The 23,745-nt window shown below is 39.6% G+C and overlaps 1 protein-coding gene across 3 annotated transcripts in view; it reads right to left on the bottom strand.

Annotated features, from left to right (window-relative positions):
* PRRG1 (proline rich and Gla domain 1) overlaps positions 1-4,037 on the bottom strand; it is a 140,507-nt gene extending 136,470 nt beyond the window's left edge. Inside the window, exon 1 of one of the 3 annotated variants that reach the window (XM_026513285.4) lies at positions 3,935-4,037. Coding sequence is in view for 1 of the 3 variants with exons in the window: in XM_044389358.3 (XP_044245293.2) it covers positions 3,150-3,249 (100 nt within the window). In the remaining 2 variants the exon portion in view is untranslated. Of the gene's footprint in view, positions 1-3,149; positions 3,258-3,851 lie in introns of those variants that run through there. The other 2 variants (XM_026513286.4, XM_044389358.3) reach the window with 2 other exon arrangements.
* Between the last annotated feature and the right edge of the window lie 19,708 nt (positions 4,038-23,745).

Here is a 23,745-nt window from a genome sequence, read left to right as displayed (position 1 = left end):
TAAACTATGGACTTCAGGTAATAAAAATGTGTCCATGTAATGTCATCAAATGTAACAAACGTACCACCGTGTTGCAGGATGTTGACAGTGGGGGAGGTTGTGTCTGTGGACAGCAGGCATACGGGAACTCTTTGTACTTCTCAATTTTGCTGTGAACCTAAAATCCTCTAAAAATAGTTCATTGATATTTTTTAAAGCAAAGGAGTGACCTCTTCTCTTCCCTTGTAATGATTTGATCCATTCCCAGAGCTTCCTGTCCACCCATACCTCTTTCCTGAGTTCCGCCCAGATATCAAGGTCATCTTGAATTCAGCATGCTTAGTAGTGAATTCGTGATCCTCCTCTCAAATTTTCTCTTCCTGCAATCTTCCATATCTCACTAAATGGCTATTCTATCCTTCCAGTTGCTCAGACCAAAATCCTTGGCATCATCCTTGACTCATCCTTTGTCATATTCCCCTGCCAATTCTACTTCTAACTAAGTAAACATTCTTGTGATTATTGTGCAAACTGATGCTTGAGAACCATTGTGCTAAGCCACCTGTTTTAGATATATAGGAGGAATCTACAAATACAGGACTAGAGTTTGAACAGAGTAGGAGATGTCAATACATCCACATTTTGAAATTAACTGCTACCGAAATTACATTCCTCATAGAAATGGCAATTACAAATAACAATAGCTACCATTTTTAGGGCAATCAGTACATACTAAATATTATGATAAGCTGTAATATACCTGATCTCACTTATGAGGTAAATATTATACTCATTATTTTTATAGATGAAGAAACTGACTCTTAGAGAAAGAAGTTTAACAAATGCCTCCAAATTCCATGCCCTTGACCACCATATTATTGTCTCCTACATAGAGTGGGAAAGAGTGTCTTGGACAGAACCCTAAGAAGATGACTCAGTGGTAGTGGCTGGGGTTGACCTGTCAAAGAATGAGAGTAAAAATCAGAAATATAGAGAAGAAGTCTAGGTGAGGGAAGTTTAAGAAGGAAGCATTAACCACAATGGTTTGGAATATTTTTTTCAGTAAGTGAATCTAAAGACCACAGAGGATGTACGTAAAACTTCTTTAAAAAGTTTTATGGACTCTAATCATGCTGAGACCCAAGTTTTTCTCATAAAAACCAGGCACTAACTTGAAGTGCTTTGGCATGAACAACGGTTAACATTCTTCTTCTTCTTCTTTTTTTTTTTTTTAAAGTGATGTGGAGGGGTGACTGGGTGGCCCAGTCAGTTAAGCATCTGCCTTCGGCTCAGGTCATGGTCCCAGGGTCCAGGGATTGAGTCCCACATCGGGCTCCTGCTTGGTGGAGAGCCTGCTTCTCCCTCTCCCTCTGCCTGCTGCTCCCCCTGCTTGTGCTCTCTGTCAAATAAATAAAATCTTAAAAAAAAAAAAAAAGAGAGAGAGACGTGGCAAAGAAGTGCTTTTACATTTAAGTGGAGAGGGGATAAATTGAGAGGGGGAAAAACAGAAGTTACTGATAGCCAGAATAGGTTCTTTGCTTTGCTGGCACAGAGACTTAGACTAACCAACTCACCAATCCTGACTCATTTTTAGACTAAAGTATCAATTCTACTCACTTATAAATTGAGTGATCATTTGCTCATTTTCTCCAGTTGGTAAATCCACCGAGGAGATGAAAGCTAGATGTGGGGGTGGTGAGCTTGAGTGGTAAGGAGCAAAGGGAAAATAATTCCTTTCATGAGCCACAGGTGACAGTAAAGCCAAGGATGCTGGAAGAGTTAAGACCTATGTCAAAGATAGGCTGCAGAAATAGGCCAAGCCTATTGGGGGCACTATAACGTGAAGAAGCCCATTAGCCAAATGCTCAAACCACCTTAAGATTTAGAAGGAGTATAATACAACTGATTAGTCTCTCTAATTAGTCTAATAGGCTACAGTCTCTTTAGTTATATTAGCCTTCAAAGGATACCATCTGGCCAGCTTGATTCACTTTAAAAATTCCTAAATTCCAGCAGTGCCCTGTTAGTGTCCTTCTACAAATGATTAATCTTCTGTTTCATGTTGACTTTTCACTAGTTTCAGTATCAGAAGTTGACCTGTTTTAAAATTTGGCCTTTTCCTGACACCTACTTTGCCTATATATGCAAAACTTTTGCACCTCTTTTAGAAGTATTTCCATACTTTTTCCTATCCACATTCCAAATAATGTTGTTCAAATATGACATAATTTCAGCATTCTGAATTTCTTCTATTACCCCATGAACTATACACAGTATGAATTATCTTTCTACCGCATTTATTAACATCTACCTCTAAGTGCATTTATTAGGCATTTAGTACATACCCAGCAGCCCTAGGTATTGGGGAAACACAGAAGACCGAAGTTCTAGTTGCAAGGGAAAAATAAGACCAGTGCTATCAATAGTGGTTCATTAGGCACTGGAAAAGGTATCACTAACACCTCCCTCCCTCCCTAATGTTCATGGCATTTAACTTAAAATAACAGGAAAAGAAAGAGTAAAACGACAACACAAGAAGAAATCCTGTTCACTGCAAGGTGGGGGGGGAGGGTTGTGCCTTTAAACACACTTCAGATCTGAAAACTAAATGTTTAGAAAACAGGATTCACAATCAAGGGAAAGGGGTGGAGGAGGAAGAAGTTGTTGTATTCAGTTAAAACAGATGAGTAAAAAATCAACATTTACACTTGAAAACACATATCACTTTTCATAAAGTTCCTAATTTTGCAAATGAAAGCCTTGGAACCTTACCCAATATTACAGTATTTGCCCTAGTGTTTTATATTCCCGATATAATTTTTAAAAGTGAGTCTACCCAAGAACTTGGTAGCACCTCCACACACACATCCAATCTCCTCTTGATTAAAACCATCAACAGCACCCTAATCAACTTTTCATTTACCCCGATTTGCACACCTTCATATCCTTCAAAATCTGCCTTTATTTATACTACGACTATCAGAAGGCATTAATTTAGCTTTAAGCTTTGACACCCCACCTCTTCACCCTCTCGTTCAATTATTTCCTCTTCAATTCCATTAGTTTCGCCTTTCTACTGAAGGGACACTTAAAAAATACATCAACAGCATAATTACAGAACCAATGGCTGCAGCCAGAGACCGAACACACACACACATTTCCAATCATACCCCTCTCGAGGCTGTTCCTACCACTGATCAAAATCAGCGGACCAGGAAGAAGGAAAAAGCTGAGGCAGGAAGGCTGTTCCCTTCCTTCCACTCCCTCCATGCCTGCCCCCGCCCCCGTCCCCCAGGGCCACACCACGACCTCGTACGCTCCCCCCTCCACCGACCCGCCCCCGCTGTCACCCGCCACTGCCTAGAAAACAGTCATAGCCTTTGTTAAAATGTCCATGAGCACAATGTACCCGAAGACGGACACATTCCCGGGGGCGGGGTGAAGGAAAGTCACACGAACGCCACACCCTCTTTGGCACTAGCCTGGAGCGAAAGCCCACCTACCCCAAATCCTCTCCCCCACGACAAGGAATGTTCCTGGCAACTCCGCACTCAGACGGCAGCGCGGGGGAAGGGATGGGCCCGGGACGCCGCTCAGGGGCACCCAGCGGGGGTTACTGAACTTGAAGCTGGGACACCCTCCAGCGCCCTTGGCGAGCCTCCCGGTCCTGCCAAGCCTGAGTAAGGACTTCCAGTCTCCGGAGCCCTTCTCTTCTATTTTCCTCCTCACATAAACCCTCACCCACTCCCGCCACCAAGCACTCCGCTCCGCACGCGGCCGGGGCTGGACAGTCTTAAGCAGTGCGGCCAACTTCCCTGCCTCACGTCCGGCCAGTTTCTCCTCCCGGGACCGAAGATTCTCCGGGCACTCACCCGCGCACTCCCCGAACCCTCCCGGGATGCTCCGCACGAACCAGATTCCCCAGCCACCAGCTCCGCGCCACCACCTCACTCACCGCGCGTTCCGCGCCGCTACTCCGCGCTCTGCGAGCTGCCAGCCGCGCCTGCGCGCTCCCACCGCAGCCGAACCTAGTAGGAGCCTGGAGCCGGGAGTGGATGGGAAGGGTGTTGGGAAGCGGAGGGGGGCGGGGCCCGGGCGGAGTTAGGGGAGGGGGCGGGGCCAGGCAGGGTGGGAAACCAAGGGGCGGAGCCTCCACCGCGTTGGTCCGGAAAACCTAGTGCTCAGGGCACCCGGCTGGAGTTTTCCACTCTTAAAGTCTGTTGATTACATTGGCAGAGAAGTTTTCTGGTCCCCTCGGTGCACCCCCACACTCATCCTCGAGAAAGCCCGCTTGGCGTGGGGCCACCACGCCTCTCCCTGGAGCCACCCTGGATCCTCCCTAGCTAGCCTTTCACCCTTTTGCACGCCCATCTCCCCACATATTGTTCCCCCACCCCTACCCTCCGCGCATTTTCCTTCCACGCGCGCTCAGTCCTCAGCCCTCCAGAGGTGAGGGGCTTGGGGATTTCACATCACAGACCGTCTGTGCAGCGTATCCTGGTTAATGAGTCTTTTTGCTGTGTGCGAGCCCGGAACGCAGTGGGTGACTATTGAACCAGAGACAGCTGTTAAAGCTCAGCCCTTTTCCTGAGAACAAACTCTATTGTTGCTATTTCTGCAATTTGGTGACAATAATCTGCTTTTTTCTTTAAAAGATTCTTGAATAAGCCTACCCGAATATCGGGAAGAAGAACACGGGATGTCAAAGCATCTTTAACCCTGCTTTTTAGGTAGCCACCTTAGAATTTGAGCCTTCTAAAAGCCCCTCTGAGAACAGAATATTCGGCCTATGTCGTGTGGACTTTGCCCTAATGTTTTCAGGTTTTCTGGCATTTAGCATTTTAAGAAGCCTAACTTGATTATTATTCCATGCTGCATGCGTGCTTAGTTTTAAGTTCTATGCTTTTCTGTTTAAAATCTGGTCAGCTGTGGTATCTCACGTGCCTTCGGATCAACTATTAAACACACCTGAGTGAATCCAACATGAATTGGCCTGTCGGCCTAAAGTGATTTATTCCAAATTACTTTTCCTTTCATCTTTTTACTTTAGTTATGATGGAATTGAGAAACATTTGGCTAAGAATAAAAGAATTGCCACAGGGCCACACCCCTAGTCCTGCCCAGCAACTCTTTTGACTGTGATGGCAGCATTTTTGGGGAGAGTCTGGTAATTGCCCTTAGAGATCTGAATATCCTGAAATTCTTCCCATTAACCTTTGTGGTTCTTCCATTTGTGTATTTTACAAACCAGACTTTGTTGAACTCATTTTTATTTTGCATTTGTCAAATGAGTATAGGGGGATTGTAGTGAGGACATATTGTAAGAGGGTATGTATATTGGTAAATGTAAACACAGAGTGTAGGATGAATAAATCTGTAAACGCGTGGAAGTAGGATTTTGTCCTATTCATTTCACCTAAGATGTTTCACATACAGAAGATGCCTTAAAAAACCCCACTCAGTTAATAAAGGTAAATTTTGCATTCTTAATAGATGTGTACATACGTGTGTGAACTTTCATTTGATTGCAGGGTTTATTTTCTTATTCTGTGTCTGAGTTTGTCAGGATATTTTGATGGAAGTGACTAAAAGTACAAAGAAGTAGCTTAGGCAAAAAGAGAAAGTTATTGTGTAACCCAAGCTGTGAAAGGGTAGGTATATGAATGACTTTCGGAATAAATGGAACAAGTAACGGGAATGCTTCGAATTCCCGGTTAGGCTCTCAAACCAACCTCTTTTCTACAGGGTCATTCTTTCAGAACATCTGAAAGACATGTTCTATAGACTTAGAACCATGGCCTCTGACAAACTGTGGGCTCATACCTATCAAGGTGTTACCAGACAGAATGAGCCTCTCTTCCCTCAGTTCCAATTTTTAGAACACCAGACAAAGAGCATGATTGGGTAAGATCAAGTAACATAATCATTCTTGAAGAAAAAGTGCATGTGTGACATAAGAATGGTACCCCCAGCAGAACCACTTATTTGGAGGGGGAAGAAATGGAAAAAAAAAAAAGAGTAGGGGGAGTTGCTGGACAGATAAAAAAATAAAAAAGTTCACCATGGAACAAATGTACTTAAGGAATACAGCCTTGGAATTATCTTTTACCTCTCTCTCTTATTCAAGTATTAACCATTCTTAATAGTTTTCTGTGGCTGCTGTAAAAAAAAAAAAAACCCACAAACTTAGTGGCTTTAATACAACACAAATTTATTACAGCTCTAGAAGTCAGAAGTCTGGAAAGGGTCACACTGGGCTAAAATCATGGTGTCAGCAGAATTGAATTCCTTTATGGAGGTTCCAGGCAGAATCCTTTTTCTTGACTTTCCACATTCTAGAGGCCACCTCCTTGGTTCATGCCCCCTTCCATCATCAAAGCCAGCAATGACATTACTCTGACACACTGACAATTCTGCCTACCTCTTCCACATTGAAGGACCTTTGTGATGATATTTGGCCCATCCAGATAATCTCATATAATCTTATTTTAAGGTCAGTTGATTAGCAACCTTAATTCCATCTATAACTTTACTTCCCCTTTGTCATGTAACATAATATTTCCACATGTTCTGGATATTAGCACATTGGCATTGCTGGGGGTGGGCATTATAATCCATACCACAGTCTTTATTTTCATAAAAACAACAGAGCCTAAATCATTGGTTTCCAAACTGGGGTGCTTATAAAAAATACTGATGTCTTATCTGGATACCACCCCCATATATTATGATTTCATTGGCCTGGAGTCCACGAGCCCTCTAAATACACACACACACACACACACACACACACACACACACACACAGTTAATTGGATCAGGATGGATCGGGAGAGAGTATCTCACAGATGTTGGGGCAATCAGAGAACTTCCCTGGGGATTTAGAATGGGGAGAGGGAACTGGTAAGACTGGGTGTCTGGGGCTATAGCAACAATGCAGGGGCTATGCCATCAGGAGAAAGAGAAAGAAACAAGTCTGGAGGGGATAAAAGAGAGGGAAGAGATAGAAAGAGAAAAAAAGTAGACAGAGTGGAGCTGAGCCTAGATCCTCAATGGCTGTCTGCCTCCTGATTGCAGTAGCATTCTCACCCATGGGTTCTATGAGGTACCACTGCATTCTCATAAGAAAGTCTTATTTCTTCGACAAAGCAGGAAAGAATACCAAAGGAAAAAAGAAAGTCTCTTCAACAAATGGTGTTGGGAAAATTGGACAGCCACATGCAAAAGAATAAAACTGGACCATTTCCCTACACCATACAAAAAAATAGACTCAAAATGGATGAAAGAACTAAATGTGAGATGGGAATCCATCAAATTCCTAGAGGAGAACACAGGCAGCAACATCTTTGACCTCAGCCACAGCAACTTCTTGCTAGACACCTCTCCAAAGGCAAGGGAAACAAAGGCAAAAATGAACTATTGGGACTTCATCAAGATAAAAAGCTTTTGCACAGCAAAGGAAACAGTCAACAAAACCAAAAGACAACTGACAGAATGGGAGAAGATATTTGCAAATGTCACATCAGATAAAGGGCTAGTATCCAAAATCTATAAAGAACTTATCAAATTCAACACCCAAAGAACAAATAATCCAATCAAGCAAAGGGCAGAAGACAACAACAGAGATTTCTCCAAAGAAGACATCCAAATGGCCAACAGACACAGGAAAAAGTGCTCAACATCACTCAGCATTGGGAAATACAAATCAAAACCACAATGAGCTACCTCCTCACACAAGTCAGAATGGCTAAAATTAACAAGACAGGAAACAACAGATGTTGGAGAGGATGTGGAGAAAGAGGAACCCTCCTACCTGTTGGTGGGAATATAAGCTGGTGCAGCCACTCTGGAAAACAGTATGGAGGTTCCTCAAAAAGTTGAAAATAGAGCTACCCTACGACCCAGAAATTGCACTACTGGGTATTTACCCCAAAGATACAAATGCTGTGATCCGAAGGGGCACCTGCAACCCAATGTTTATAGCAGCAATGTCCACAATAGCCAAACTATGGAAAGAGCCCAGATGTCCATCGACAGATGAATGGATAAAGAAGAGGTGGTATATATATACAATGGAACATTACACAGCCATCAAAAAATGAAATCTTGCCACTTGCAACGACATGGTTGGAACTGGAGGGTATTATGCTAAGCAAAATAAATCAATCAGAGAAAGACAACAAGGCAGAGGATCATAGGAGAAGAGAGGAAAAAATGAAACAAGATGAAACCAGTGAGGGAGACAAACCATAAGAGATTCTTAATCATAGGAAACAAACTGAGGGTTGCTGGAGGGGAAGGGGGTAGAGGGATGGGGTAACTGGGTGATGGACATTGGGAAGGGTATGTGTTATAATGAGCACTGGTTATTATATAAGACTGATGAATCACAGACCTGTACCCCTGAAACAAATAATACATTACATGTTAATAAAAAATATTGCAATAAAATTAGGAGATGGGAGAGTTGCCAAAGTGGTTCTAAAGTTTATCTGTAAATATATTTTACTCAAAAAAAGAAAGTCTTATTTAACTGAAGCTAGTTCAAATTGTTTCATCTTGCATGAACCCCAAAATGTTCTAATTAATACATAGTGTGAGCTTAATTTTCCTCTAGTTATTTTTTTTTTATAACATGTCTCTTGTTTAGGAAATAAGGCAAGTTTAAGAACCAAACTGTCAGAGTTGGTATTCTAGAACTCTCTACTTCACTAGCTCCGCATCTCCTGGTTATCCCATATTCTTCAACTTAATATTGACTCCTTCCTCTTAGTATTTACTCAAGGCCCAGAGGGACCTCACAAGTTATCTCAGCCTAATCCTCATTCGATAGTCTCCCTAAGACACACCAGTTGGGTATAGATCCAGTTCTGGGCTTAACTAATGTCAAGTAAATCTTAATGATTTGCAAATCAAATCTCTAGCCCTTAGCCTTCTCCTCATTTTCAGATCTATAGTTACAGCTGATGAATGGATCTTGCCTCCTCAATTTATAAGACACAAAACTCAATTTTTCTTCCAAACTCTGCCTTTCCCTCTCCATTTTCTTTCCTTCTTAATGAAACCACCATGCACCCCATCACGCACATTAGAAATAGTAAAGTCATCCATGATCCCTTCTTTTCTATCCTCAGTTGTTGAGTCAGACTACCTCATATATGTCTCACATATTAATCTCTCTGTCCTGCCTCACTTCAGACCCATTATCAATTGCCTGACATGGTCTCCCAACTAGTTTCCCTGTCTGTAGTTTCTTCGAATCCAATCCATCCTTCTGAATTACACCAGATAGCTTTATAAACACAAATAGGATTAAGCCACTGTACTACTTAAAAACATCTCATGACTCCCACCTACTTTAACATAAAATACAAACTCCTTAAGCACAAATTTTCGAATTATTTGGCTCTAGCGCGTCTTTGCAAACTCACCCCCCTACCCATCACATACATGATAAGCTACTCTCTATATTCACCTTACACTTTCATGCTGCTAGGACTTTTCTTTTCTCTCTGGATGGCAGACATATTCTTAAAGACCCAGCTCAGGGGCACCTGGGTGGCTCAGACAGTTAAGTGTCTGCCTTCAGCTCAGGTCATGATCTCCAGGTCCTGGGATCAAGCCCCATGTCTGGCTCCCAGCTCAGCGGGAAGTCTGCTTCTCCCTCTCCCTCTGCCTGCTGCTCCCCCTGCCTGTGCTATCTCTCTCTCTCTTTCAAATGAATAAATAAAATCTTTACAAAAAAAAAAAAAAAAGACCCAGCTCAAAAGACACCCACTATGTAAAGTCTTCCTAGTGCCACACCATGCAAAGTTATCCCACTTGCCTTGCTATCATAGTATTTGAATCCCCCTTATTCTTAAGGCTTATGCCTGAATCTCCCCCTTTACTGAGACCTCTTTGAGAGGAAGGACAGTGTAGTTCTGACATTAATCACAAAGCCTGACACACCCTAGATTAGAAAAAAATTTCTTGTGGAAAAAGAAGAAACACATGGAAGGAAGAGGGAGATTCCATGCTATTTTCTGTTTATGACTTACCCAATTTTTTTTAATCCCTTGTGTTAACAGTCATTTCATTTATTAGTTCTCCAGCTTCCAGTCCAACACTCATGTCTACAAAGAGTGGACAGGTATACACCCTGACTGAGTCCCTACTCTGACAAATCCTTTTCTTTAGAACTTATCATCACTTACGTACTTAATCCATACTAATGATATAATTTTAATTTTTCCTGTCTTTGTCATATTGTTCCATGTGTTTACATTTTTAACTCCTAAGTGGTTCATAAACTGCAAGAAAGGGTTTAATTTTGTATTTCTTTTGTTTCTTATTGAAAAATCTTGGTAAACATACAGGTAGCATGACAGCTCATATGATAAGCCATAAAACCAGCATCAATAAACTTAAAAGAATTGAAATCATACAGAGCATGTCCTCTGACTACAATGAAACTAAATTAGCAATAAATACAATATGATAGCCTGACAAAATTCATACACAGTTGATCCTTGAACAACACAGGGGATTGGGGCACTGACCACCCCCACACTGTGCAGTTGAAAAGCCACATATAACTTTTGACTACCCAAAAACTTAAACTACTAATAGCCTACTGTTGGCCAGCAGCCTTACCAATAACAGAAATACATAAATGGTCAATGAACACATTTTGCATGTTATATGCATATATTCTTACAATAAAACAAGCTGAAGGAAAGAAAGTTATTTAGAAGATCATAAGGAAGGGAAAGTACAATTACAGTACTGTCCTTTATTTATCAAAAAAAAAATTTGTGGAGTACCTGGCTAGCTCAGTTGGTATAGCACGCAACTCTTGATCTCAGAGCTGTGAGTTTGAGCCCCACGCTGGGTGTAGAGATTACTTTAAAAAAATAAAATCTAAGAAAAAAAAAAAAGTATGTGCATTTAAAAAAAAAATTTCAGGGGCGCCTGGGTGGCACAGCGGTTAAGCGTCTGCCTTCGGCTCAGGGCGTGATCCCGGTGTTATGGGATCGAGCCCCACATCAGGCTCCTCCACTATGAGCCTGCTTCTTCCTCTCCCACTCCCCCTGCTGTGTTCCCTCTCTCGCTGGCTGTCTCTATCCTGTCGAATAAATAAATAAAATCTTTAAAAAAAAAAAAAAATTTCATACAAGTGGACCGATGCAGTTCAAGCCCATGTTGTTCAAGGATCAGCTGTATTTGAAAATTAAATAATAGAAAAATCAATTATGTTTTATATGCTAGCATACAATTAGAAAATAAAATTTAAAAATCGTTTAATTTACAATAACATCAGAAACTATTAAATGCTTAGGAAAAAATTTAACAAAAGAGGCAAGACCCCTTTATTATGAAGTACAAAACACTGCTGACAGAAATCCAGCAAGACCTAACTAAATGGAAAGATGTACCATGTTCAGGGATTGTAAGACTCAATAATGTTAAGATATATTTCTCCCAATTTTGATTTTAGAGTCAACACACTCCCAGTCATAATCCCAACAGACTTAAAAAAAAAAAAAAGTCAAGGGGCACCTGGGTGGCTCAGTCGGTTAAGTGACTGTCTTCAGCTCAGATCACGATCTCAGGGTCCTGGGATCAAGCCCCGCATCTGGCTCCCTGCTCAGGAGGGGAGTGTGCTTCTCCCTCTCCCTCTGCCCCTGCCTGTGTACTCTTGCTCACTTACTCTCTCTCTCTCAAATAAATAAATAAAATCTTTTTTAAAAATAGTCAAGCTGATTATAAAATGTATATAGGAAAATAAAAGGATATGAAAATGCAAAGGGAGAATCTAGGTTATCCAAAGAAATTTTGAAAAGGAAGAACAAACGTAGGGAACTTAAAATAACTGACTTTTAAGACCTACTATAATGTGATAGTAATCAAGATAGTGTGGCATGAAGATCAATAAAAATATCAAGAGAATTGAATAGAGAGCCCAGAAATGTCCTCCCATTTGTATGGTCATTGATTTTTTTTTTAAAGATTTTTTATTTATTTATTCGACAGAGATAGAGACAGCCAGCGAGAGAGGGAACACAAGCATGGGGAGTGGGAGAGGAAGAAGCAGGCTCATAGCGGAAGAGCCTGATGTGGGGCTCGATCCCAGAACGCCGGGATCACGCCCTAAGCCGAAGGCAGACGCTTAACCGCTGTGCCACCCAGCCGCCCCTGGTCATTGATTTTTGACAAAGTAGACAAGGCAACCCACTGGGAACAGGAAAGCTTTTTCTATGAATAATGTTGGAACACCTGGGTATTAATATGCAAAGAAATAAAATGCAATTTCTACCTCACACCATAAACAAAATTAATTTGAGATGGAACATAGACCTAAATGTAAAAAGTAAAACTAAAAATCTTTTATGTGAAAACATAGACTATCTTTGTGACTTGGGGGTAGACAAGGGTTCTAACATGGAAGAAAGCAATAACCATAAATGAAAATAATGATAAATTAGTCTTCATAAAAATTTAAAGCTTTTGGGCGCCTGGGTGGCTCAGTCGGTTAAGCGTCTGCCTTCAGCTCAGGTCATGATCCCAGGGTCCTGAGATCAAATCCCTCACTGGGCTCCCTGCTCAGCAGGGAGTGTGCTTCTCCCTCTCCCCTTGCTTCTCACCCCTGCTTATGCTATCTGTCTCTCTGTCAAATAAATAAATAAAATAAAATAAAAACATTTAAAACTTTTGCTCATTGAGAGACATCATTTAGAAAATTAATGAACAATCTTCAGGCTGGGAGAAAAATTTGCAAAACATATACCTGACAAAATACTGGTATCAGGAAACAATAAAAAGAAATACACACTTTGAAAATGAACAAAAGGGGTACCTGGGTGGTTCAGTCAGTCAGGCATCTGACTCTTGGTTTTGGCTCAGGTCATGATCTCAGGGTTGTGGGATCAAGCCCCATGGTGGGCTCCATGCTCAGCACAGAGTCTGCCTGTCCCTCTCCTTCCCTCTCTGCTCCTCACCCCCACTCGTGCTCTCTCAAATAAATAAATAAATAAATAAAATCTTCAGAAAAATTTTTAAAAATTAAAAAAAATAAGGGGCGCCTGGGTGGCGTAGTCGTTAAGCGTCTGCCTTCGGCTCAGGGTGTGATCCCAGCATTCTGGGATCAAGCCCCACATCAGTCTCCTCTGCTAGGAGCCTGCTTCTTCCTCTCCCACTCCCCCTGCTTGTGTTCCCTCTCTCGCTGGCTGTCTCTCTCTGTCAAATAAATAAATAAATAAATAGAATCTTTAAAAAAAAATTTAAAAAGTAAAAAAAAAAATGAACAAAAAATTTGAGTAGAACCCTCACAGAGTAAGAGACAGAAATGTTCAATGAGCACATGAGATGAATTCAACATAATTAGTATCAGGGAAATGCACAGTAAACCACAATCAGCTAACAAAACAAACCCACAAGTTTGGCCAATATTGTAAAGACTAACACCACCAAATGTTAGTGAAGATATGGAATCATTGGAACACTTACACGTGGTTGGTGGAGTGTAATACCACACAATTACTTTGGAGAAAGATCCGACAATTTCTTCTAAAACTAGACATATGCCTACTCTATAACCCAACAAGTCCCCTAATCAAGAGAAATGAAAACAACTATATACCAAAAAAGGCTAGTACAAGAAGGTCCATAGCAGCCTGAAATTGGAAACATCAGTAAGACAATGGATAAACAAACTGAGGCATCTTCACACAATGAGATATTACTCAGCAATAAAAAAGAAAGCACTACTGAAAAAAGTAACAAATCTGAAAACAAAATATCCTGAAGGAAGCCTTACATGAAAGAGTAGGTACTTCCATGAATTTCTAGAGCAGTTAAAACTCATCTGTGGTAGGAAGAAAGAGAACAGTATTTTCCTGTGGAGTGTTGGAAGGCCAGGCAGTGGTAAGGGGACAGGAGATAACTTTATGAGGTGATATTAGCATTCTGCATCCTGATTGCACGCAGTTGTGGAAAGCCCTTGAATGGTAACACTCAAGACTTTTGCATTACATTGTATAGATATTTTACCTCAAAAAAAAAAATACAACCAAATATTAAACTCTAATTAAATCTAGTGTATTTTGGGGAAAAATAATGACATATACAATTTACTTTCATATTCATTAAAAATAATTCGGACTGATAAAGGATAGAGAAATGGATAGACTGATAAATGTGATAAAGGAAGTGAAGTTAAATGTTATTTGTAGAATCTTAGGTGATGAGTGTTCACAGTACAATTCTTCCCACTTTTCTGTATGTTTGAAAAATGTAGAGTAAAATGTTGGAAAAAGACTGAATAAAGTGTAGCATACTTAGGAGATGTTAAATAAATGAACTCTTTTTTTTTTTTTTTTGCTATGCATATTTACTGGGTCTCATCAGAACACAGGGACTGTCTTTTGGCTACAGAGTACTTAAGTTAGCTACATAATAACTATGACTGCCACTTACATGGAAATAGTTTACTTAAATTTTTAGATTATCCAGGGAACTAACATTCATGTTTCTTAAAATGTCTTAAAGTGAATTTGAAATTCTAGTTTATTTCCACAAGATTCAATCTGCCTGTTCATATATCTCCGTAAAAATACATGTGAGAGAATATCCTCTGGTTTGCTGTCATGTTGAATTAAGTATGGCTTTCCATTTCTAAAGTCCATGGCTTGTTTTGATTACAGAGTAATCCAAAAGCATAGTCTAACATCCTCCTGAATTCAGCAAAAAGGATACTTAAAAAAAATATTCATTTTCAATGAGTGTTTTATATATCTCATTGACATGAAAGATTTTTATCTTATTTTATTCCAGTGTAGTTAACATACAGTGTTACATTAGTTTCAGGTGTACAATATAGTGATTCAACACTTCCATACATTACCCAATGCTCATCACAATAAGTGCCCTCCTTAATCCCCATCACCTATTTCACCCATCCCTCCACCTCCCTCCCCTTTGGTAGCCATCAGTTTTTTTTCTCATAGTTAAGAGTCTGTTTCTTGGTTTGTCTCTCTCTCTTTTTTGTTTCCTTTGCTCTGTTGTTGTGTTTCTTAAATTCCACATATGAGTGAAATCATATTGCATTTGTCTTTCTCTGACTCATTTTGCTTAGCATTATACTCTCTAGCTCTCTATCCATCTATCCTTGTCATTGCAAACGGCAAGATTTCATTCTTTATGGCTCAGTAATATTCCACTGTAGTGTGTGTACATATATATGTATATGTGTATATATACACACACACACACACACACACTTCTTTGTCTATTCATCTATTGATGGACACTTGGGCTGCTTCCATACTTTGGCTATTTTAAATAATGCTGCAATAAACATACGGGTGCATGTATCCCTTTGAATTAGTGTTTTTGTATTTTGGGGGTAAATACCTAGTAGTGTAATTACTGGATCATAGGGTAGTTAAAAGTATATTTTAAATAATCCCTCATTACATTATAATTGGACAGTATAGAACCTCTTGGAATATACTTGCCAATATGGATACAATGCTTATCCTTAAAGAATTTGAAAACTAATAGAAAATGCTGTTTTTGTATCAAACATGTGCTTATAATAACACAAATATGACTTCGAAATTATGAATTTTAATTCAGTGCAAATTATGAGCAAAATTTAATGGTTAGGTATGTCAGCATTTTTAAATGCCAACTTTATTGTTATATTTGGGAACACAGGAATGAATATTTACTTGCCTTTAAAAATAAAATAAATCAACTTTTAAATATATATTTTTAAATCCTTTATAATTTATAATTGATTTAAAATTAACAACTCAAGAATTTGGTAAAATATATTCAAGAAAAGATATAAAAGCTTTAAATTACAAAATTTTAAATTACACAGGGCATGAAAAACAGGGGAGATTCTTTTTTTTCTTTTTTTTTTAAAGATTTTATTTATTTATTCGACAGAGATAGAGACAGCCAGCGAGAGAGGGAACACAAGCAGGGGGAGTGGGAGAGGAAGAAGCAGGCTCCTAGCGGAAGAGCCTGATGTGGGGCTCGATCCCATAACGCCGGGGTCACGCCCTGAGCCGAAGGCAGACGCTTAACCGCTATGCCACCCAGGCGCCCTGTGATTCTTATTCTAATAAAATATTTTGAGGATTTGTATATTATGGGAGCTCTCATTGGTGTACCACTCAGATCTTCCTTCAAAAAATAAAATAATTCAGATACAAGGAGCAGAGTTAGTCGGCAACCTCATGCTATATCACCTACAGGATGGGCCTCCACTTTTGATGGCGGGGGCAGGGTGAGGCATACTTCATGGGCAACCCCCACCAAGTAGTTGGGCATGGGGGCCACTGGCACCTGGCCATTCCTACCCAAGGCAGGACTCCTCCAAGGAGCAATCCTTGCTCTGGAGCTCCCTCTTGGGTTGGCTGAGACTTTATTGATCTGCATTTTGATCTGAAGTTTTCAATGACCTGCTTTTCCCCACTTGCCTTTCAAAAGAGTCCAATCAGCATCCCAGGCTCAAGGTTTTCTCTGCCCAGTCCTTTCACCTTTACGCTTACCCATCTACCTTTCACAGATGTTACTTTTCCATTCTTTCCCCAAACCTCCTGTAATCCTGATTATCTCAGAGTTAGCTCCCTGGAGGACCCAAACAGGTACTCTAAGTTCTAACCTCATTGATTTTGGATAATTTTTTTGGTGGCTAAAGAGTTCTCAATTGTTAGGGAAGTATAATCAATATTAATCAGTACTGCTAATATTAGAATAAAAGCTAAAATAATTGCTCTAACTAGAAATTGCATTCTGCATATTCTTTTATTTCCAAGGCAAATTGTTTATGATTCAACAGAATGTTTACTACATAAAAAATATCCACAGACCTATAAAAGAGCAAGATCTATGATGAAAGATTTGATTGGCAAGGGTATGGTCACCCAGGGTTTTACCATAAAGTACCAACATTTCTTTACAGACTGAAAAATTGTAAATAATAATTCTTAAAAATAGCTCCCTTTCAATGAGCTAATTACACCAATTCTGACACTCATTCCTTCCTGCCAGTGTCCCTAACCTCCTCCCTAACAAATGAATATGTAAATCACAGCTAATATTTGTTGAACACTTGTATGCCAGACACAGTGCTATGCTCTTTACATGTTATTCCATGTAATTATTACTTTTACCCATGGGAGTTTGGTTCTGTTTTACAAAGAGTAAATCCAAGGCTAGGGAAGGTTAAGCATTGTGCCCAAGGTCACAGCTGATAAAGGTCAGCGTCAGTAAGTGTCTGATTCCAGTTCACTCATCTCTGAGAGGTTATGTATCTTTACCTTAATACTTAGTTGAGCCAGGATTAGAATCCAGGTCTTTGGACATCTCACTTTGTGCTCTTTCCTCTAAGTATCCCTTATTAACACCAGAAGTTGTGATTCTTAATCTAAGATGTTTGACCGATCCTGAATTCCTTTAGTCAAACAAACATCCAGCTTTTAGAAAGAAAAATAGAGGCAACATTTAATAATTTTCTACTTGCTCTCTATTTAGTCTCAATGTTTATTGGCCATTTTGTCTTCAGTTAAAATATACCTTTAGTTTCATCACAATCTGAATTGATTTTCCTAAATCTATTATCTCTGGGAGAAGAGGGGCTAAGTCCCTTGAATTCCTGAGAAGAAGTCCAATAAATTTTATTGGGTGATACTTGCTTCCTTCCTATTTAGTCTTCCCTTCTGAGCAACAGCTCTAGATTTTGGGGTGTTTTCCCCAATCTGATCCAAAAAGTGGGAAATGTTTCATCCTCAAATAATTACAAATTTCTGACATAAGACATGTGAGAAAAGCCCAATTCCTAATTACTAAAACACTGTCATGATTCTATAAGAAGCAACCTGGGATTCCACTACCCTCTTCACTTCAGTCCTTTACTGTCTAACCAGAAGAAGTTATTAGGTTTTGATCTCAGAGTCCTGGGATCGAGTTCCGTGTCAGGCTCCACACTCAGTGAGGAGACTACTTTAGGATTCTCTCTCTCTGGGCACCTGGGTGGCTCAGTCGGTTAAGCATCTGCCTTCAGCTCAGGTCATGATTCCAAGGTCCTGGGATTGAGTCCCACATCAGGCTCCTTGCTCGGTGGAAAGCCTGCTTCTCCCTCTCCCGCTCCCCCTGCTTGTGCTTTCTCTCTCTCTCTCTCTCAAATAAATAAATAAAATCATTTAAAAAAAAAAGGATTCTCTCTCTCCCTCTCCCACTGCCCCTCCTCTCACACTCACTCTCTCTCTCTCTCTCTCTCTCGAATAAATCTTAAAAAAAAGAAAAAAAGAAAATAACAAGGAAATTCTGTTTATTTTGTCAGAAGGTAGTGATTCACCTCTCTCATTTCTGGTGGGTAGGCCTCTCTGGGTGACCCAGGGCAATATAATAGGCTAGGTCTTAGGAGAGTTCTAATACCATCTACTTCAATATGATTCTGTAGGTAACCACAGAGATGCAACAACATTGAAATGTTTGAAAGCAGATGCTAATGGATCCTTCTATACCAGCTACAGAAGGCAATCTCAGTTTGAAAGGACCCTGGCCCTTATTATCATAAGATGAATGATACATGGAGACAGAACATAAAGCCGGAGCGGTACAGGATGCCATGGGCCACAGGCAGATTGTCTTACTGTTTTAGACTTAACCTTAAAAAAAATGTATACAAAGAAAGGACTGCGTCAAGTGATACCTGTATGTCATGGGAGCTTTTAATTTTCATAGGATTTGGGTCTTATATGTGTGTTTATAAGCTAATAATTTACAGAAAAAGAAACCAGCCTATAGGAGAATCCCTCATTAGAAGCGATTAGGATTGGAATTGGTTTGTTAATTGGCAAAGTTGGCTAAAGGAGAGAATTGAAAAATTTATTTTAACATAAAACTACATGAACATTTAGTTCTCAGTCTTCCGACATAAAGCCTAGGACTCTTCTTTGAGTATGGTTCCACCAATATATGGTCCAGATAGTCATTCTCAAATAAACCACATATATAGTAGCAGTAATAGTATAATAATAATAGTTGAGCACTGACTATGTGTCAGGCACTTTTAATCTTCCCAGTATCTCTGTGAGGTAGCAATTCTTATCATTCTAATTTTATATATGAGGTTAAGAAACTTGCCTAAGGATATACAGTCAGTAAATGGTAGAGATAAGTTTAAAACACAGGTTGTCTGGCTCCCAAGTTTACACTCTTAACCAGCACATCATCTCTAATCTCCATTTCTGAATGTCCTCAGGGAAAGGCTTTAAGAAACTGAAGACATTTATGAAGCGATCTAAGAATCCTTCCATATTTTTATGATTTTTATTTCAAAACTTTTAAGTTGTCTCCCCCATACATACATTAATAGCAATTCTTATTAGCTATTCATTTGTAATAAAATTTTCTGGGGCGCCTGGGTGGCACAGCGGTTAAGCGTCTGCCTTCGGCTCAGGGCGTGATCCCGGCGTTATGGGATCGAGCCCCACATCAGGCTCCTCTGCTATGAGCCTGCTTCTTCCTCTCCCACTCCCCCTGCTTGTGTTCCCTCTCTCACTGGCTGTCTCTATCTCTGTCGAATAAATAAATAAAATCTTTAAAAAAAAAATTTTCCAAAGCATCTTCATGAAAACAAGGGTTTTTTTTCCCAATATATATTTCATCAATTTATGAAATATTTAGTCAAAGTGTGGAATTAAAACTGAACATATAGGGGTGCCTGGCTGGTAGAGCATGTGACTTGTGATCTTGGGGTTGTGAGTTTGAGCCCCACACTGGCATAGAGCTCACTAAAACAAGACCAAACAAAAACTGTACAGATAAAATCACAATTTTGTGGGGCGCCTGGCTGACTCAGTCGGTAGAGCATGCTACTCTTGATCTCAGGGTTGTGAGTTTGAGCCCCACATTGGGTGTAGAGATTACTTGAAAATAAGATCTTTAGGGGCGCCTGGGTAGCGCAGTCGTTAAGCGTCTGCCTTCGGCTCAGGGTGAGATCCCGGCGTTACGGGATCGAGCCCCACATCAGGCTCCTCCGCTGGGAGCCTGCTTCTCCCTCTCCCACTCCCCCTGCTTGTGTTCCCTCTCTCGCTGGCTGTCTCTCTGTCACATAAATTTAAAAAATAAAATCTTAAAAAAAAAAAAAAAAAGATCTTTAAAAAAAAAAAAAGAATTACAGGACACCTGGGTGGCTTAGTCGGTTAAGTGTCTGCCTTCAGCTCAGGTCGTGGTCCCAGGGTCCTGGGATTGAGTTCTGGGTCAGGCTCCCTCCTCAGTGGGGAGTCTGCTTCTCCCTCCACTCCCCCCCCAGCTCATTCTCTCTCTCTCTCTCTCAAAAATAAATAAAATCTTAAGAAAACACAAGAATTATAATCTTTGTGAGCAAATCATGGATGTATATTATTTATTGAAATAACTTATTGAAATAAATCAGTTTGGGAAAAAGCACAACTATTGTTAGAGCAGACAACTTAACCGGTGGGATCAGGAGTAGGCATGAGTATTATTGCCAAGGAATATTCAATATGCTGTGGACATCGGTTAGTATCTTTTACAGTTTAAATGGAGATCATCAATTAATCCATAACTCCTTCAGGAGGAGGTCAGCTAAGAGAGTTTCTGCCATATTTAAATTTCATCTGTATTTTAGCACAATCACAAGTGATACAGTAATGGCTTTTCAGCTGAGACCAAGTGTAGTGTAGTACAAGTAATATAATGATTTTATGTATTTTTTTTAAAGATTAATTTATTTATTTAAGAGAGAGTGTGTGTGAGCTGCGGAGGGGCAGAGGGAGGGAGAGAGAATCTCTTTTTTTAAAGATTTTATTTATTTATTTGAGAGAGAGACAGAGAGAGAGCACAAGTGGAGGGGAGGGGCAGAGGAAGAGGGAGAAGCAGGCTCCCTGCTAAGCAGGGAGCACAACTCGGGGCTCAATCCCAAGACCCTGAGATCATGACCTGAGCTGAAACCAAGAGTAAGACACTTTACCGACTGATTCACCCAGGTGCCCCTGATGTTAAGTGTCTCAACAGTACCTTCATACACTTCCAGAGGAATGTGTTGTATTTTCTGGGTTTTTTTTTAAAGGTTTTATTTATTTATTTATTTGAGGGACAGTGGCAGGCAGAGGGAGAGGAAGAAGCAGGCTTCCCACTGAGCAGGGCGACTGACATGGGGCTCCATCCCAGAACACTGGGACCACAGCCCGAGCCAAAGGCAGACGCCCAACCAACTGAGCCACCCAGGTGCCCATATTTTCTGTTTTTATTAAAAGCCTAACATGTCAGATATTTGATTTCATATATGTGCATATACATGAATAGTCTTTTTATATACATATATCAATACCTTTTTTATATGCATAGCCTTTATATATGTGTATCTATGAATATATAGAAAGAGCCTTTTCTTTAGTTTTCAGATCTGTTTAAACTGGCTCACTATATAGGTTTCTTATTGTTGTTGTAAGAAGTTACCACAAATTTACTGACTTGACTTGAAACAATATATGTTTATTTTCCTACAGTTCTAGATCTCAGAACTGTCTAAAATCTTTAAAAAGTCTAAAATCAAGGTGTTGTCAGGATTGTGTTTTCTGGAGACTTGCGGGGAGGATTTGCTTTCTTGCCTTTCCATCTTTTGGAGGCGACTTGTATTGTTTGGTTCGTGGCTCTTTTCACCATCCTTACATTGCTTCACTCGCTTGCTTCTCTCCAACTTCTGCTTCCATCGTCACACTTCCTCTTCTGTTGCCAAGTCTCCCTCTGCCTCCCACTTACAGAATACTTGTGATTACATTTAAGGCCCACATATAAAGCAGGCTAAGCTCCCCATCCAAGATCCTTAATCACATCTGCAAAGACCCTCTTACTCTGTTAGAGAATATATATTCACAGGTTCCAGAGATTTGGATATGGATATCTTTGGGGGTCATTATTCAGCCTACCATACTTGGCTTAATTAGAGACTAACGAACTAATTTCCGAAAGTAAACTGAAAAACTAATCAGGTCACTGTTTCAAACACGAATGCCTAGAATGCCTAAACTATGAGAAATTAAACAGCAACTTAGCTTTCAAAAGCAATTTAAGAACTTTGGTAATGGAGATTTGTAGATTGAATTTGGGAATTTGTAGCATACATGGCTCATTTCTTTCAAAAACAAAATCTATTTAAAACTTAAGGAAAAATCCTCACTCCTACCCGCCTTCCCTCTTTCTCTTCTTTGCTCTTAGCCTCTTCCTAGTCTTCTTGCCTTCCTTGTCTCAGTTATGCTGCTCCATAAATTATTTAATGGTTCTATAACTTCTTGAGCTTTTATAGCCATTTCTTATTCGATTTGGAACTCAATAATAAATAAACCTCCAGCTTAAATATGCATTTTCTGGTATCAGTCCTAAATGGAAGGGCAGTACTTATTTGAAAAAAAGGTGCTAGACTTACATATAAAATATATAGCCCAAATAAATATAAACAAGTATTTATTTATTTAGTGAGAAAATTGCCAGATTGCTCTTTCCCAACTTGGAATGTAAAATTAGATTAATCAGTTTTACCTCATGCTGTTTCTTTCCGTCAGGAAGAACACTCCAAAGCACTTTGGCTACTCTAAAGTCCCACAGGGCTCTTAGGGCTAATGATATTAGCCTTTAGGGTGACATCAGTTTTTCTATATTGGGGGCTTATGAGCTATCTCTAGCATCTCTATCTTTTTCCTGTCAAAAAACTAGCATTAGGGATTTTTCTTGAGCTTTTAAGAGATTTTGCTTGTGGCTTATCACTTCCTTTCCCCGTAAAAATGTTAAAACTATACCTTTATAATATTTTTACTCCATTTAGTTGCTTAATGCTCTTCTAATGTCAGTGTCTCAATCTTCCATTCTCTCCATTTCTACAGACTGCCTCCTTAGCTAACCAGCTGTTCATGATTTTGTAGTGGATTGCTCTCTATCTACTTATAAACATTATTGAGTTTTCAGTGTAAAAGTCTTTAGAATTGTTAGTGGTGACTGAATGACAGGACTGAGTGATTTTTTTTTTTCTTTTGACTCTTTGGGGTATTTTTTCATGTACTTTATATTGTTTATATTCTAGAAAATATTATATATAATATAACATATATTAATATAATAATACACGTTAGTATAAATGAATTATTTAATAAGTCAATTTATATTATAATTTTGTATATAATGTATATCATTCTAGAAAATACTATATACTGTATTAAAGTAACAGTTATTTTGCTAAAATTATCTATGGTGACAGAGATATTGATTCTTTCAGAAAATAGCTTTTGATGATTTCTGCACAAAAATACTGCATTGTGTATAGAAGTCTATTCCTGTATCTTTTAGTCTCTCTCCTCTCCCTCTCTGTATATACGTATGAAAGGAGCTAAAAAATACATAAAACTAAGTATGCTAAACATTTAGTTTGAAGAGTTTAAAGTTAGACAGTTACGAAATATAAAGAAAAACACCAGATAAACTATGAAAAATCAGCTAAGATATCTTAAGTTTAAAAAAAATTAAAACCCAACTGTAATAACGAAACAATCTGTGCCTACTAAGTCCCAAATCCAAGGTAGGAAATACTTTTAAAGGGAGAATCAGTAATGAGTGGAGAACCTTTCAGGCTCTGGGATTCCTGAATGGACTACATTGTAGGCCTCGCCCACATGTTAGGGCAGATAGCCCCCAGAGAGAAAGGTCAAAGCCCAGGCTAGTAGCCCTCCTGGGGATAAAGGGCAATCAGCAT

The sequence above is a fragment of the Ursus arctos genome, chromosome X (assembly GCF_023065955.2).
Source record: "Ursus arctos isolate Adak ecotype North America chromosome X, UrsArc2.0, whole genome shotgun sequence".
NCBI classification, from domain to species: Eukaryota; Metazoa; Chordata; class Mammalia; order Carnivora; family Ursidae; genus Ursus; species Ursus arctos.
This window is presented reverse-complemented; position numbering and strand designations above follow the sequence as displayed.